General features: G+C 43.6%; 1 protein-coding gene across 1 annotated transcript in view; it reads left to right on the forward strand.

Annotated features, from left to right (window-relative positions):
• Nucleotides 1-17,528, forward strand: part of Susd1 (sushi domain containing 1) — a 123,338-nt gene that overhangs the window by 51,283 nt on the left and 54,527 nt on the right. The window contains exons 8-10 of the mRNA XM_035438686.1: nucleotides 2,286-2,465; nucleotides 12,015-12,112; nucleotides 13,141-13,327. Coding sequence (XP_035294577.1) covers nucleotides 2,286-2,465; nucleotides 12,015-12,112; nucleotides 13,141-13,327 — 465 coding nt within the window. The remainder of the gene's footprint in view (nucleotides 1-2,285; nucleotides 2,466-12,014; nucleotides 12,113-13,140; nucleotides 13,328-17,528) is intronic.

The following is a 17,528-nucleotide window of genomic DNA, read 5'->3' on the forward strand; positions in this document are numbered from 1 at the left end:
TAGACCAGGCTGGCCTTGAATTCACAGAAATCCTCCTGCTTCTGCCTCCGAAGTGCTGGGATTAAAAGCTGACCTTGAACTTCTGATCCTCCTGCTTCTGCCTCCTTCACACTGGGGTACAGGCAGGCACCCTACTCTCTGTTTAGTGGTGGTGGGGATGAGGATGGACTTCCAGCGTGCTTTTGAAAGGGCACTCTACAACTGGGCCACATCCCCAGTCCTCTTATGTTTACTATTCTTTCCTGTTTACTATTCTTTCTTTTTGAGGATACTCTATGACTGGGCCACATTCCCTGTCCTCTTATGTTTATTGAAAAACTTTGGAATTGTGTTTCTGTTACTAATAGTTTGATGTTGCTCACCTTTAGAATCATTTAAGAGTGTTGTATCAAGTGGTCCAATTTAAATGGCTTTAGAGACCTGTGTACCTTGCCAATTTCACTGTTCATCCACATGAACACCTGTCTCCCCTACTCTTTCTTTCTTTCTTTCTTTCTTTCTTTCTTCCTTCCTTCCTTCCTTCCTTCCTTCCTTTCTTTCTTTCTTTCTTTCTTTCTTTCTTTCTTTCTTTCTCTCTTCCTTTTTTTGTTTTTTGAGACAGATTTCTCCATAGCTTTGGATCCTGTTCTGAAACTTGCTTTGTAGACCAGGCTGGCCTTGAACTCACAGAGGTCCAGTCTCTGCCTCCCGAGTGCTGGGATAAAAGGTGTGCACCACCACTGTCTGACTTTCTGCCCCACTTCTTAAGATATACCTATTCTGGTTCCTTTTCTTATCAGACCAGGTTACTTTTGATTGGAAGAGGGGTAGGAACTGTCAGAGTCCATTAACAGACACTAACCAGAATTTTTCAAGTTCCTATATATGTTTTGAAACACACATTATACAATCCATTTCTTAACATATGTATGTAATTAACGTTGGAATCAAAGGAAGGAAAACATGCAAAGAGACTTCTATGTATGTAGATGAAGCCCACTGTTTGACTCAATTCCCTGCCTTTATATCATGGGCATCTTTCCACACCAGTGTGAGAATCTTTCTAGTCTTTCTATGACTTGCTCAGTAGTGTTGTGGTTTATTTGCCTAATTTTCTCTTTCTCTTCTTGGGCCTCTTGTAGCCAAGGCTGACTTTAAATGCCTATTTATCCTGCCTTCCCCTTCCGGGTGCTGGCATTGTAGGCAGGGCCACTACATCTAGCACCCAGTTCTCTTTTGATAAATGTTTGGGTTGTTTCTGATGTTTCAATATTAAAGACAGAATTGCATATCCATTCATACTTACTTGCATTTATCTTGTGTCCTTTTTTTCTGAAATGAGTAAAAAAGCGGAGGGGAGCAAAGGATGCTGGCAAAGTTGGCATAGATCTGAAAGGTGAGCCCCATCATTGAAGCCACCCAGTCAGTGAGATTTCAAAAAGAAAACAGGAAAGCTCAGAAACCATGAACAATGTCTGCAGCCAGAGGGTGAGAGGAGGAGGCTAAGAAACTATCTGTTCATTCAACAAGTATCTGGTTTTGGAGACAATGTTTCACTCTGCAGTCTCCCAAGTGCTGAGCTTAGAAGTACTTATTAAGTCAATATTTTAATAAATTCTTTTGAACTTTTGTCAGAAAAGATACACAGGATGTTTTGAAAGTTGGTTTGGATGGACTCAGATCATTAAATCACACTCTTTCTTCCACATAAAGTTCTGTGCAAATAGTCCACTGTTAAGTGTGGAAGGGAAACTTTACATCAGTTTAATACTGTCTGATTCTGATCTAACTCTCTGAAAGCGTCCTTCCCTCTTGAGAATTGCCTGTAACTTGAATGGGGAAAGATAAACACTTTTCTCTGCATCACTTTGCTTTAAGAATGTCAAAGATTTTGTAGTATTCTGTTTACTATTCAGTTGATGACAGTCGCTCCTATGCCCTATCACCAACTCAAGAGTTAATGATCTGACGTTACACAGTAAAAATTTCTACGGAACTTTAGTATGTAAATGAACCCTAAGAAGTATTTCATAGACAAGGAGCTCTATAAGTAAGCCATCTCATAATTCAGCTCCTCTCTCTGTGTGCACGTTTGAAAATTTCATTAAATCCAGGCATACCGGTTTCCTGTACTTCTGAGCAACCTTAATTTTATATAATTATATTTGAATTATTTGAGGGAGTTTGTGTTTTCTCTTTTCCCAGACGAATGGCCCCTGTCATCATGAAATGTTTATTTCTGAGATGCTAATTGCTGGCATGGAAGTCAGGGCTCATCACAGGTGTACCATTGCCTCTCATTGCAGAGATCAGCTGTGGCAGACCTCCCGAAGTCCAGAATGCCATCTTGGTGGGGAATCACACCTCCAGCCTGGGCAGTGTGGCTCACTATGTCTGTCAGGAAGGCTTTGAGAGTCCTGGAGCAAAGATCTCTTCTGTTTGTACAGACAAAGGCTCCTGGAGTGAAGTCACTTACATGTGCACAGGTACAGATTCCGTTCTGCTGGGCTCCTGCTACCTGGGAACACAACAGCAGAAGGAGCGTGCAGTATAGAGCTGCCTCCCTCTGCATTGTGCCTGCCTCTGCCCTTTACTTGGGTAGGCTCTTGGGTTTGAATGTGTTAGCTTAATCTTGATGATTTACAAGATGGATTGCTAAAATAAGATATTTAGAGAATTTTACACATTCATCTTTTGAAATACCATAATTCACCATATTTTTTGCCTTCTCTCCTTAACCAGCTGAGAAAAGTCTATTCTATGAACCTTTTTCTCAGACTTAGCACATTTTGGCATGACAGCTTTTTAGACAAAAGATAGCAAAATACAAGGAGTTAAGTTTTATTAATTGTGTCAAAACACAAAAAATATATTGATTCTTTTTCAGTATGCAATTCACTGGTGTTATGTTTATCCATATTTTTGTATAACCAATCTCCAGAACTTTTTATCTTTTAAAACTGGAACTTGGAATTCCTTCCTCCCCGTAGACCCTGGCACCCTTCCATTGTGCTTTCCATTTTGAAGGAATTTGACCATTCTAGGCATTCTATAGAAGTAGAATCATGTGATACTTGAGTTTTGTTTTGGTTTTTTGTTTGTCTGTTTTTAGCTTGGCTTACTTCACTTAGAATACTTACTTTGTTTTTTGAGGTAGGGTTTCTCTGTATAAAAGCTCTGGCTGTCCTGGAACTTACTTTGTAGACCAGGCTGGCCTTTAACTAAAAGAGATCCACTTGCCTTTGCCTCCAGAGTTCTGGGAGTATAGGTGTGTGGCACCCTGATACCCTACCCCTTTGCTTTAGCATACCTTTTTTGTTTTTCTTCCTGAGACAGGACTTTTCTGTGTAGCTTTGGAGCTTATCCTGGCACTCGCTCTGGCCTCGAATTCCAAGAAATCTGCCTACCTCTGCCTCCCGAGTGCTGGGATTAAAGGCGTGGGCCACCAATGCCTGGCTCTAGCATACTATTTTTAAGCTACACCAACAATGTAGGATATGCCATTTCCCTACTTTCTAAAGGTGAGAAATATCCTATTGTATATATATACACACACACATACAAAACACTATGTAGCTGGACTTTTTTGGACTGCCAGTTCCCAAATAATGACATGGAGACTTCTTATTAATTATGAAAGCTTGGATTTAGCTTAGGCTTTTTCCCAAGTAGCTCTTAAAACTTAAATTAACCCATTTATATTAATCTGCGTTCTGCCACGTGGCTCAATTACCTCTCCTCCATACTGCACATCTGACTTGCTCCATGTCTTTCTGGCAAATCCCACCTCTCTTCTTCCCAGAGTTCCTAACTCTGCCCAGAAGTCCTGCCTATCCTCTGCTGCCTAGCTATTGGCCATTCAGCTATTTATTAAACCAACCATAAGGTGACTTGGCAGAGACACATCTTCACAGGGTACGAAAAGATTATTCCCTCACAACACTACATCTCTAGTTATATTTTTCTTTCTTTCTGTGTATGTGTTTATGCAGGTGCATTTGCACATGTACAGGTGTGTGCATGTGTGTGTGTAGGCCAGAAGTCAACTTCAGATGCTGCTTCTCAGGACCCATCTACCTTATTATTATTTTTTTTTGAAACAGGGTCTCTCATTGACTCAGAGATTACCAATTAGAATAACCTGACTGGCCAGTGAACCCCAGGGATTTGTCTGTACCTGTCTTCTTAGCACAAGGACTACAGGAGTAGACCACCATGCCCTACTTTTTCATGGGAGTTCTGAGTGTTGACCTCAGGTCCTCACACTTGTGTGGCAAGCACCTCATGGACTGAGCCATTTCCCCATCCCTGAGAGAGAGAACTTGATGATACCTATCCTACCCATCCATTCATCCCAAAGATTTCTATTTGGTGTGCACTATGTGTGAAGCACTACTTTTTTGGAATTTACGGTGTGGTAAAGGAATCAGACCTCTCCCCAAGGAAATGAATGTTCATATGTGCGCCTAATGTTTTGTAAAGAAATTCAAACCATCACAGACTGCTGGAAGTGTGGGTAAAGAATCCTTGGAGTAGACAGAAAATTCTTATATTCAGCTATCTCCATCATAAATGCAAAAGATGTAGGCTAGAGAGTGGGGAGAAAACAGAAGATGAGAACCCAGAGATCTAGACCAGCTTGTTCTGGAGATGTCTCACTGGCTGAGCAAAGAAGCAAGGCCAAGCTTATAGCACAGACCAAGGACTCCAGAGCCCGGTCTTCTTGCTTCTCTAAGACCAAACTGAACTAGACTGATGGTCTCTGTCACATCTACACCAGCAGCTCCAACCCTTATCTGGAGGGTAAGGCAGCTTTCTCCAGGAGCTGTTCCCCAGGAATCACTTGGTAAGAGAGATGGGTATAGCTGTGGCTTCTTTGCCATTTGCCTCATTGCTCAAGGTCCTCTGCTACCACCGTTCAGAATTCATTGGGGGCACAAGGATTAGTCACTACATGAAAAACCAGGGGATCTGCATGGGGCACAGTAAGCTATTAATTAGCTGATCCTTGTACAGCACTTTGAAGAACAAACATGTTATGTAACCGCTAATTATAATTACTGTCCTCAGCCTTCTACCTTTCACTAAGGCTCTGGCTCCAGCTGCAGCTGTTCCATGGGCTTATGCAAGCTTTGATTTAAGGAGAGAAAAAGGCATTCTCCCTGGGAGCTAGGCTCTTTCTGTGAGGAGGCTTGTGTGCCCTCCATCAGGATTGGCAGCTAAATTCAATTTTCACAGATAAAGGGAGTGATTTACATGCTGATTAATTCATGGAAGGGGAGGCTGGAGAAGCTTCTGGAAAAGTGAGAGATGCTGGTTGTCATGGCTCTTGCTTGGCTGCCCCCTCTTCTTTTTTCTTCCCCCTGTTTTTCATCAGTGTCCTTATCCCCCTAGCCTGACGGCCCCTGTGTATTTTGTGTTTACTTCATTCAGTGTTCACATTTAGCTTCTTTTCCCGCTATCATCCTTCTTTGTTTTCACTCCATTTACTCCTCTGTCTATACTTCTGTGTTTAATTCCAAGCTGGGTGGAATGGATTATCTGTACACAGGTTGTTTTTATTTACTGTCGAATATTTTTGGAGCCCCCATGCCTCTGTGTTAGTGGCACAGATGTATAATATTTTTCATGGAGTATGAACTGTGACAAGGTGGTAGGACTTTTTTCTCTAAGGCTGAAAGTGGTGGGACTTTTTTCTCTCAGGCCAGTTTGAACTAGAAATTCCAGACAGCTGGGAATTAGGCAAGTACTTTAGTGTCTGGAAAAACCCGAGGTGGAAGCTTCGCCTTAGTGAGTCAGTTTACTTCAAGATCAAAGAGGCCGATTCATTCTTGATAAGGCTGTCCCCGGCTTCCATCCTGCACAGGTCATTTAGCTTTTATGTTTAGAGTCTGGGTTAATAATTACAAGGTTAACCCTCCATGCTCTGGCTCTCCATCATTTCAGGCTCTAGGGAGGTTAACAACTCTGTTGAAACACAGACTGCTGATCTGCCAGGATCCTTTCGGCATCCCATAATTTGTTGCATACTACTGCAAATGCTACCAAGCCCCTCTTCCCTCTGCCCTTCCTTGGTTGTCAACCCTCCTTGCCAGCCCAGTGAATGCTCACTTGCAGCTCTGTCTATTTTAAATGGACAGGAAAGGCTGGCTGGGGTAAATTGGCATGTTACTACAATAGGCACAGCTGGGTTGGGTCTGAATATGTGTATAATATTTGGACTGTAAACATCATTGCTGTGTTCACTGAACACCAGCTTGCACACCCAGGGTTCTCTTGGGGTCCTTAATGCTTGGTTTCATTTCATCCTCAGAGAAAATCTGTAAGGCAAATATTTTCATTTCATAGCTGAGTGATCTGAGACTCATGGCAGTGAAGCAATTTTCTTAGGGTCATTCTGTAACTAGTACTTGATGGAGTTATGATTTGAACTCAAGTCTGGGACCCTGGAATCCCACACTTTCCTATTCATGTTCTTCCAAGCTTTTATTTGCATACCACCCTGATGATATTAGAATAAAGAATTATCTGCATAGCTTGTTTTTTTTAAATAACATATTTATATATAAACACATATAATATATACACACACAGGCACATTTGAGATGGAGTTTTGCTGTGTTTCTCAAGCTGTTCTTAAACTCCTGTTCTCAGACCACCCTGCCCTAGCCCTCCCAAGCAGCTAAGTCTATAGACATATATCACCATGTCTGATGTGGTGGTTTGAAAGAAAATGGCCCCCAAAGAGAGAGACACTACTAGGAGGTGTGGTCTTGTTGGAGGCAGTATGTCACTGTGGAGGCGGACTCTGAGGTCTTTTCTTAAGCTTTGCTCAGTGTTCCAGTTGGCTTCCTGTTGCCCGTAATATGTAGGACTCACAGCTACTACTCCAGCACCGCACCTACCTACATGCTGCCCTGCTCCCCGTCATGATGATTATGGACTGAACCTCTGAAACTGTAAGGGAGCCACCCCAATTAGATGTTTTAGTGTACCAAACAAGAATTCCTAGTAGTATGTGGTATGTCATGACTTTGATGAGCTAGATGTATTTTTCCTAATGTGCACACAAAAAAACTAACACCCAATGAACATATAAACATTTATTCATATGCCACAAAATAATCACCATAAACTATGTAATTCACTTTAGGAAATTAAGCATGCCACTTGTACTCATTTTACATGACTTTGACTTAGGATTTAACAAAAAGAAAGAATTAGACTGTTTATAGTCAAGCTTTGTAGGATCCTTCTTTTTGTCAAATTGGAGATGCCTATATGTCCTATAGCTTGACAGATCCAAGGTCAAAGCCCACATCTAAGCATGACTGAGTGGGCATTTCCTCAAGGAAAAATGTTACAGGGTGGGAGACAGGGAGGTTGACCTTTCCCTGGCCCTTAATGACATGTTGCACCCAACCTGGATGGAGTAAGGGAGCTGAGTGAGAACTAAGGGAGGCTGCTTCAAAAGAGACACGCCGCCATGCCCTTCCTTTCATTCACTTCCTGGGCCTGCTTTCTCTTAGCCACTCCTCTTCCTCTTCCCTGTACTGCCCTTGTTCCCTGGGTCTCCTTGGGCATCAATGTTTCCCAGGGCTCTGCCACTGAGCCCCTCTCTGTGACCTACTTGTATGTCTTCCTTTCACTCGCCTGTGGCTTCTACCTCCACCCACAAATCCATTGCTTTTAAAGCTATTTTTCCATTGGACAGTTAGTAGACAGCTTGTATCTAGCATGTCCTCGACACAGTTCATCGCTCCCTCTTACAGGTCGGCTCTGCCTCTGCTCGTGTTTCTTTGGAGAGCAGTGAAGGGCCCTTCATCCAGCTCAAAGGCTGGCAGTCAGCCTGGACTCCTCTTTGTTGCTGCTCCCTCACCTCCCATTCATCTCCTTCACAACTGTTTCTTGTTTCGTAATACAGCACCCCGATTTCATGCCTTAACCTCCTGTTGGAGTATCTACTTCAGTGCAAAGGCTGGTAGTGGTGGGGTGTGACATGTCTAATTGTGAGTCCAGACTCAGTCCCTCATACTATATTCCTTAACATCCAAGCCTGAGGTCTGTGAAATGGACATGGTGATGTCTAGTCGGCAGGCTATTTTGAAGGTTAAAGTCCTGTGCACACTCTCTGGCCCATAGTTATAACTCAATAAGTGTTCATTCTTATTGTTTCTATTACTGCTTCTTATGACTGCTGGGAAAATGAGATCAAGTCTGTCGAGAGCAGTCCGAGCCTGACATATAGTTGTCATTGAGTAAATAGTATTATATTCTATTTTATGACCTCCGGTTCTTCTGCACTCTAGTGCTTCCTTCCAAATGGGAAACCATTCCTATCATTACCCGAAGCTTGTCTCTGTTTGGAGGAGTGTCTGTCTTGAATCCGGCAAGTAAGCCCTTCCCTGTTCCATCCTGTGTGTCCTCTGTAGCCTCCTTTCTGTGCAGTCTGACATCCCCCTCACTACTCCACTAGCATGGTATTCAGACCTGCTGTTCTTTCTGCTTGTGTGTGCTCCCTACTCTGCAGCCATTTATCTACCAAGGCTGTGCCCTCCATGGAACTGAATTTCCCGGGTCCTCCAGTGAGATCTTCCTGTTCCGTACCCTTCAAGGTTTGTGTGGAGCCCGTGATAATGCTACTGAGCTGCGATTTGCCTGCATCTGTGATTGCCCCTTTCATTAGGCAACATGCTCCTCGAGGGGAAAACTGAGGTCTAGTGCTCCTCACAGCCCTGTGTTTGACACAGTCAGATGCTTGGCATTGGGTAGCTGCTCTGTACATAGTGAGCAGTGAATGGAAAAAGAGGTCACTTCAAAGGCTTTTCCACATTTTTCTTCTGTTCTTTCTTCCTGCTTTTCCATTTTTTTTTTGTGACACTTGTTTAGGCATTTGAGTGTGTGGGGGGGTGTATTCATGCCACTGTGCACATCTGGAGGGCAGAGGGCAACTTATGGGCAGGCGTTCTCACCAAAGGGTTTTAAGATCAGACTCAGGTCAGCCAGCTTGTTGGCAAGTGCCGTTATCCACTGAGCCGTCTTGTCAGCCTGTATGTGTTTTTTCAGTTACTGGCATAGTTAGAATTGGCATACAAGCATGGTATTTTCAAAGGGCAGTGCTGATGCAGACAGTTAACACCTGATATTTTTATAAAAACATCTTTTCCTCCTGTTTGTAGGTACATGGCAGGTAGAGTCACCAACTTTGCTCAGCTTCTCTTTGGGGTGGAATTATCTGGCATCTCTGTAATCAGATCTGGGTCCCATCTGTGCAGTGTGTGGCACAGGCTAGAGGCAGATGGCATCTTTGAGACGTCATTTACAGTTGTCATAGTGAATGAGCAAAAAGGAAGAACAAGAAAGGAAACCCTTTTCTAATCTCTACTTGAGTGACACAGGCAATCCAAATAGGAAGGCTGTTTGCTTTATTGGCAATTCAGGGAGAAGCTGGGGGCGGGGTACTTCTGTTTCCCCTGGACCAGCTGCTGAGTTATCATCAGAAGGCTGTTAAGTGAGCAGAGATGTTGAAAGTTCTGGGGTTTTGAAGGGCATCAGCAGAAGTGGCCAGGAATAATTGAAGTTTATTCAGACTGGTACACTGGTATCAACATCATCTTTGCTACCCCAGGAGGCGAACCAACGAGGTCCTCACATTTCTTTGTTTACTCATGCTGGCAACTGGATTCCTTTTTTCATGTTATCATTGATGTAGAGATCTATGGATTTTTTAGGCTTCATAACTGATACTCTGGTATCTCTACAGAAGTCTGTGTTTTCTTCTCTACCTCAATTTACTCTGACTTATTAATAGACAGCTTGGAATAACCCCAAAATAGGTATGGTGGGACACAGATCCTAGGTAATGCCAGGACGGGATGATTTAGTAAATGTATAAAAGCATTGATGGGTATAGAGATCAGTAGACCAGGTGAATTCAGTTTTGACCTTGGTTCTGTACAAGAGAATTGAGTTAGCTCTGCAGGTGTTTAAGGTTCATGCTTGTGGTGGCTGAGAAGAGAATTACTATAGGGAAGGAACAGGGGCTAGTTAGAGGAATGCAATCCCCAAGGTAAATAGTTCTCATTTACACACGCACGCACGCACGCACGCACGCACGCACGCACGCACGCACGCACGCACGCACGCACGGCCAGAGGTCAGCCTTGGATATTGTTCACAGGAGCCATCTGTTTTTCTGTTTTAATTTTTATGTGTCTGTGTGAGAGTGCAATGATTGCTGATGCCTGTGTCAAATGCCCTGGAGCCAGAATTACAGGTGGTTGTGAACTGTCTGCTGTGGGTTCTGGGAGCCAAACTTGGGCTTCTGAAATGAGGTCTTTCACTGGCTTGGAGCTCACCTACAGGATGGGACAGGGATCCAGCAGTCTCCACCATCTTAGTGTCGGGGTTATAAGCATGCAACCCTGAACCAGATCTGGGCCTTGCTCCAGCTTCCCTGCATGGAACATCAGTGGTATCCAGTGACCCATCAGGCTAACCACAGAAAATAAATATGCAAGCAAACAAGCAAGCCTTGGTTCTGAGGATACAAGTCCTCACACATATGAGGCAAGCTGCCCTTCTCACTTATCTTGACACAGATCTTAGCTTGAATTTCTCCCAAAACAGAACCAGGGGTTTGTATTATTATGTAACATGGAGTGAAATCCCAGGAAGCAGAATTGGTGACCAAGAGGGGTAATAAGGAAAAGAAAGAACTGGCTGAAGGATGCCACAACATCCAGGTCTCCCCTTGGTAGGAGTGACTGCTCCACTGCTGGTACAGCATTCTGAGGAAAGGGCAGTGACTGGTCCACCAGCTCCTGTCCCCAGATGGGTTACCTCCTCTCCCCTTCCAGGCTGCATGTGCTGGAGTGTGTGAGCCACAGCAAGGAAGCCCCTGATCAGGAGGCACGCCACAGTCACGCTGTCAAAGTGCATCAAGACTGGCACACACTTGACCCAGGAGTCTATGAGAAGTCTGGCTCCACAGGAAAGCTGGGACAGAGCCGTGGAATATTCTTTTTCCTTTTGGATGAAATGAGAATTCTTGTCTCCAGGGATGATAGTGCGATGCCTAACTTAAAAGTGTTGTGTTTTTCCTCCTTTTTGATTTTTATTGTAAAAGAAATCACTTTAATTTTCTTTAATCATCCATTTCTCCTGTACAGAAATGCATTGCAACCTTGCATCCCTCAACCTTGCTGAACTCTTTTCTTAGCCTTCATTTTTTTTAAAGTTTTATTTTCTTAGGAGTGTATGCAAATAAGATCATGTCATTTGCACATAGAAATAGCTTTACATATCCATAGGAAATTTGATTTTAATAAATGAAAAGGTAGATTTTCCCCATACCACTCTGAACAACTTTATAAGTTGTTGACTGGCTGGGTCCATTGGAAACTGTGTTTCCCACATTGCCAGATTCGTCACATGGAATAGAAATGCAGGTTATTTAGAATAAGCAGAACCCAGAGAAATCATGGCTTTTCAACAGATCAAGATTGCATGGTTTTTGCTAGAGTAGTCTCAGGGTGATCAGGGGCTCTTTGGAGAGCTTCCTCAGTTCATCCCAAGAAAAGTCATCCTTCATGGTGGACGTGCCATTTCCCTTTCAGGAACAGCAGTGGCTTGAATGAATGCCATGCCACCCAGGGTAAGATGAGGGAAGCAGAAGCTCATCTTTCCTGTGTGGTTTTAAGGAAGCTTCCAATCAGAGCTCAGTTCTGGACCTTGCTCCAGCCTACCTGATGGAACACCAGTGGCATCCAGTGGCCCATCAGGCTAATCACAGTTGGAGTTCTTCCCCACCCTCAGGCAGTAATCTTTTCCTTTTTTGTCTGGCCAGGCAGTGGGCCAGGCTCATTCATGATGTACCATCTGGGATTGCTTGGATTGCTCAATTCTGCAACTGAATCACAGTGTGACTGGAGAGCAGGGGAGACACCAGCTGGACAGATGCAGAGTCCACCAGGATTTTCCCAAAGTCCATTGATGCAGCTCATGAGTCAATTCTTTTTTTTTTTCTATTCTAGAAATAATGATAGAAATTCATGATGTGTCTGTGTTTAATGATACCTGCGTGAGGTGGCAAATAAGCCCAGAGAGCATAAACTCTAAGATCATGTACATGGTAAGTAAAGTGAGCTGCTCTACCCTGCCAATGAAGACATGGAAGTGTGAGCCAGGAGGATATGGCCCACACAGGAGTTTCACCCCCCACCCCACCCCCTCTTCTGCCTCCCTCCCTCCCTTCAGTCACATAAAGTGAAATCACATTTATTTGCAAATGTATAATAACAAGCTACAGTTATTTTTACGTATTTTTTATGAAGCAGCATAGTCAGTCACTTGGTGTAGAGGCTTGCTTACATGCTCAAGTCTGGGTGAACGTCCTTCATTTCGAAAACTTTCTTGTGATACCTCCTTAAGCCAAGATTCTTGAAAAAACCCATTGACATTTCAGTTAGGACCAACATAAAGCTAAGACAAATTCAGAAGATACTTGCGATGACCTCCCCTCATTAGAAAAGAATCATTTTCTTTTATGGGTCTTTTATACTATTATATAAGTAACCATGAAGGTAAAATGATGACGGTTTCCATAACTAGGGGCAACTCCAAGTCATACTGCTTAATGCTGCCGTCTACCAGCTGTATGGTTTGAATGAGAAATGGAAAGATGCTTCATCAGTGTAATTGTTTTCCAGTTCCAGTGCCCCTTTAAAAAGTGGACGGGATTTTTAAGACATACGCAGATTTTAGGTTTAATGTGTGTGTCATCCAACAGAGTGTGACCGTGGAACATACATTTATGTTTGGCCTCCTCATATTGCTTGTTTCCAAGCACTTGTCCTTTTCTCCCTGAGCAAGGCTGGAAGCATGAGCTGATTTGGTACTAGGACCTCCTTTACTTATTAGTCATGTGTGGTCAGGAGAGCACTCCTAAATAGAGTTCTCACGTCCGTCATAGCTTAGGACCCATTGGTCCCAGGGATGGTTAGACCCTGTCCTTGGGTCCCTCATGGTAGAGCTGGACCTATCTCTCCTCCCTGGTTACACAGTGTCAGAAATAGGACAGCAGAGAAAAAGCATCTAGCACCACGAAGTCTTGGTCTGACTGGAGTCATGGTGGATTCTCTTGTCTTTCCTCTTCTAAAGATACACACTGAAAGACAGCAGCCGGGTGCTGTGGAATCCGTTCGTGAGGAGACAGTTAATGTGACCACAGACAGCAGGACCCCAGAAGTGTGCCTTCACCTCCAACAAGGTGCCAATTACACCATGAGCATTTCTGCAGTCTCTCCCTGGCGCTCTGTGCCCACCATCCTTGGTTTCCAGACAGCTGGTAGGTGGAAGGGAAGTGGCACTTCCTTCTGGAGAATTCTGAGCACAGGATGTGGGAAACCGGCAGGGCAGGGGATTTCTGCTGGTGTGAGTGGAGGGATGATGCTGCTTGGTGGGTAGAACCAGAGCAACAGGATAGATTGTTATTCCGATGTCATCCAGATGAGTGGCACTGGCGACTGTCTTTCAGTTGAGTCCTGGGAGAGAAGTAGGCGGTAACAGAAGGGACATTAGGTGGTGATGTCATGGATTCGCAGGTGTACAGGGAGTAGAGGGCTCACAGCTTATGTTTGCTAGGAAGCCCATCAGGCCTTTCTTTCCCTTGCTTAAGGAAGAGGAGGAACAGAGGCTGAAGGTCACCTTTTTATTTACTATAAGCTGCTCTGTCTGGGGAGTCAGGTCAAGAGTGGTTAACTGGGGGGCTGGAGAGATGGCTCAGAGGTTAAGAGCACTGGCTGCTCCTCCAGAGGTCCTGAGTTCAATTCCCAGCAATCACACGGTGGCTCCCAACCATCTATAATGAGATCTGGTTCCCTCTCCTGGTGTGTATGCATACATGTATACTGTATACATAAAAAATAAAGAAAAAAAAAGAGTGGTTAAGTGGGAGCAGGAGGCAGCCCTCGGGTGCAGAAACGTTCATATTGGTAAATGGGGGAGTGGACCCAAAGGAGCTTTAAGCAGTAGGAATAGGAACAAGATGTGGTGGTGCACACCTTTAACTCTAGCATTCAGTAGGTGGAAATAAATGGATTTCTGTGATTTTGAGGCCAGCATATTCTACATAGTGAGTTCCAGGCCAGCCAGGGCTGCATAGTGAAACCCTGTGTAAAAGAAAGAGGAGGATGAGAAGGAGGAGTAAAGGCTGGGGTGGTGGCTCAGTTGGTAAAATGCTGGGCACACAGCACAACGACCTGAATCTGGATCCCCAGCACCCATGTTAAAAGCCCTGAGTAGTTCTCAGCACAGAGAGACAGAAGGATCCCTGGGGCTTGCTGGCCAGCCAGCCAGCCAGCCAGTCTAGCTGAATCAGGGAGCTAGGACATCCAGTGTTGCCTTCTGGCTTACACATAACACACACACACACACACACACACACACACACACACACACACACACACCACAATGCAACCCCCACTCACCCCCCCACAAGTGTACAAACACATGCAAACCCAAGCATGTAATTGTCACAGGATTAAAAATACGACCCAATTAGAGTAAGATGTGTGGGTATCTGAACTCAGATGTTCTGGCTCTTGCAGCAAGCTCTTTGCCAACTAAAGTTATCTCGACAGCTCATCAATTCTTTTTTATGAAGAGACTGTAGGGCCAGAGAGATGGCTCAGTAGACAAGAGTTCTTACTGTACTTGCAGAGAGTTGGTTCCTAGCACCCATGTGGCAATTCACAACTATCTGCATCCCCAGTTCAAGGAGATCCAATGTCCTTTTCTGACCTCTGTGGTCACTCCCATACATGTCTGTATGCATATATATGTACAAAACCCCCAAAATGTTCAATTAAGAAGGGAATTTATGTTTAATAATACTTTATAAACTTTGAGCAGCAATTGGTGCCATTTATCACTTTAAATGAGTTACACTGTAACTAGTTGTTTGGTGTCCCATTAAGAAAACCTACCTCAGATATCGATGTCACCATGCACTGTGAGATGACAACCTAAGATCAGGGAGAAATAATAAGGCAGTTTGCCTATTGAAATAATATAAGACCAACTATGGCTGGGCAGTGGTGGTGCACACCTTTAATTCCAGCACTCGGGAGGCAGAGGCAGGTGGATCTCAGTGAGTTCCAGGCCAGCCTGGTTTATAGAGCGAGTGCCAGGATAGGCTCCAAAGTCACAGAGAAACCCTGTCTCAAACAAAACAAAACAAAACAAAACAAAACAAAACAAAAGACCAACTAGGAAGTTAGGCATCTTTGGACATTTTTTAAAACATAATATTTTAATTGATTATTTGGAAATTTCACATAATACACACAATCACATTCACTCACCAGTTCTCCCAGGTGCAGGAGGAGGAGGAGGAGGAGGAGGAGGAGGAGGAGGAGGAGGAGGAAAAAAAAAATACCAAGTTCACTTTGTGTTGTTCATGTACTCACTGGAGCATAGTCAAACTCCTGGTAGCCAGTCCCTTAATGAAAACTGGGTCCTTCCCCACCCACACCCCTGCCAGAAGCTATCAGTTGTGGAGAGCTACACTTCAGCATGCTCATCACAGTTTTAAAGAGTTCTCTTCGATGGCTTCATATCTAGACTGTTTCTTTGATTTTAATTTGGGGGTGGGGATGGGGGAGAGATTGTCACAGAGCCTTCTATGTCTCTCTTTCTCAACTCTGAGTCTGCAGTCATCAATACCATTGATGGTTTCTGGTGACAGCAGGGACCACAGACATCAACATGGCTTCAGGTGGCAGCACAACCATGGACAACCTCCTGGCCTTCGGTAGTAAAATGGACCACAGACATCAGCATGGCCTTGGCCACTGCAGATCTTAGGACTTTTAATGAATAAAAATTATTTTACTTCAAGTATATAATGTGAAGAAAAGACAACAAATTGATATGTGACTAGGGAAATTGTAGTGAATAAGCTCTTGTGGGCTTTTAGGGATGTGTCTCCTTGGAGAGGTCATCACAGGACTTCAGTCGGAATGACAGTCTTTCTAACAAATACCTGATTACCCCCAAATGACTTTTGTATCTTAACTGTGAGAGTTATGGCATAGGGAGGTATAGGGTATAGGGTATATAGGTGTAGGTATATCTGAACTTCCAGAGATTTTATTTTCAAGATACAATGAAAACAGTAGTCTACACTGGGGTCTTGTAAATTCCCAAATCAAACTTATCTTTGAAGTTCTACTTCTAAGTGAACTATTGTTCATTGATGCTGTTTATTAATTTTTCCAGATTTTGGAGTTTGGGATGCAAACTAAAATAAAGCTAATAGATAAGGATCATGGGGCTTGACTGGCGCTGGGTGTGTAATGTGTTTGCACTGATCTGTTTTGTTGGAAATTTTAGATGGAAATAAGTTACAGTTGCAAGTTAGCCTAGTGACCATTGGGGCTTCTATGAAGTCACACTGGCTGGAAGCAGATATGCTCTACCTTTGCTCCAGTCTTTGCTAATTTATGCACCAATGCAAAGGTCTGTCACTCTGTGCTCTTAGGTTCTGCACATCATGTTGTTTGAGTTCATTGTCAAGGTATGCTACTTCCTCTCAAAGGAATGGGGGAGCTGTACGCACACATCACCAACATTCACACACCAGATAAACCATATACATACATCACAAATAGATACAAGCAAACACACACATTTACACATCTATATGCACACACCACATAAATGATACATTCACATCACAAACATACAAAAGCAAACACATACACACCCCATACACACACACCACATAAACCATATATGTACCTCTCTCTCTCTCTCTCTCTCTCTCTCTCTCTCACACACACACACACACACACACACACACACACACACACACTGACTGCTCTGGAAAGGTTTACATGGCTCTGGAATTTTTCCCTTCCTTTATGATTAGGTAAAGTTGCTCGTAGGAACATTTAAGTTTTAACACCTTTAGGAAGCTGATTTGTTGACCCCTTTGTCAGTTTCTTTCATGACTTTTGTTAGCTCATGTTTTCTAGAATTTTTTTTTTTTTGAAAAAATGTGTGTGTGTGAGTATGTGTGTATGTGTGTTAGAGTACCCACCTACTTACACGTGCATGTTTGGAAGCCCACGATTGACCTTGGGTGTCTTCCTCTGTTGTTCTCTGCCTTTTCTGGTGTTTTTGAGACAGGGTCTCACTATGTAACGCTGGCTGTTCTGGAGCTCACTACTTAGACAACAAAGCTGGCCTTAAGCTCGCTGAGACCTCCTCCTGGCATTAAAGGTGTGCACTATTATGCAGCCAGTGCTCTTCGCCACAAGCCCCAGACAATCTGTTTATTGTCTTTATGGACTCTGGTTTCTAAACTGTATTTTCTATTTCTGCTCTGTTAAACCCATTCTACTTTTTATTATTTCCTCTCCATGCTTTTCTGAAGTTGGTTTTATTGATACATTTGTAAATTCTTGGGATTTTGTTTGTTGTTTTTGAGACATGTAGCACAGGCTATCCTCAAACTTCCTATGTAGGTGAGGCTAGCCTTGAAC

Source organism: Cricetulus griseus, chromosome 2, assembly GCF_003668045.3.
Source record: "Cricetulus griseus strain 17A/GY chromosome 2, alternate assembly CriGri-PICRH-1.0, whole genome shotgun sequence".
Lineage (NCBI taxonomy): Eukaryota > Metazoa > Chordata > Mammalia > Rodentia > Cricetidae > Cricetulus > Cricetulus griseus.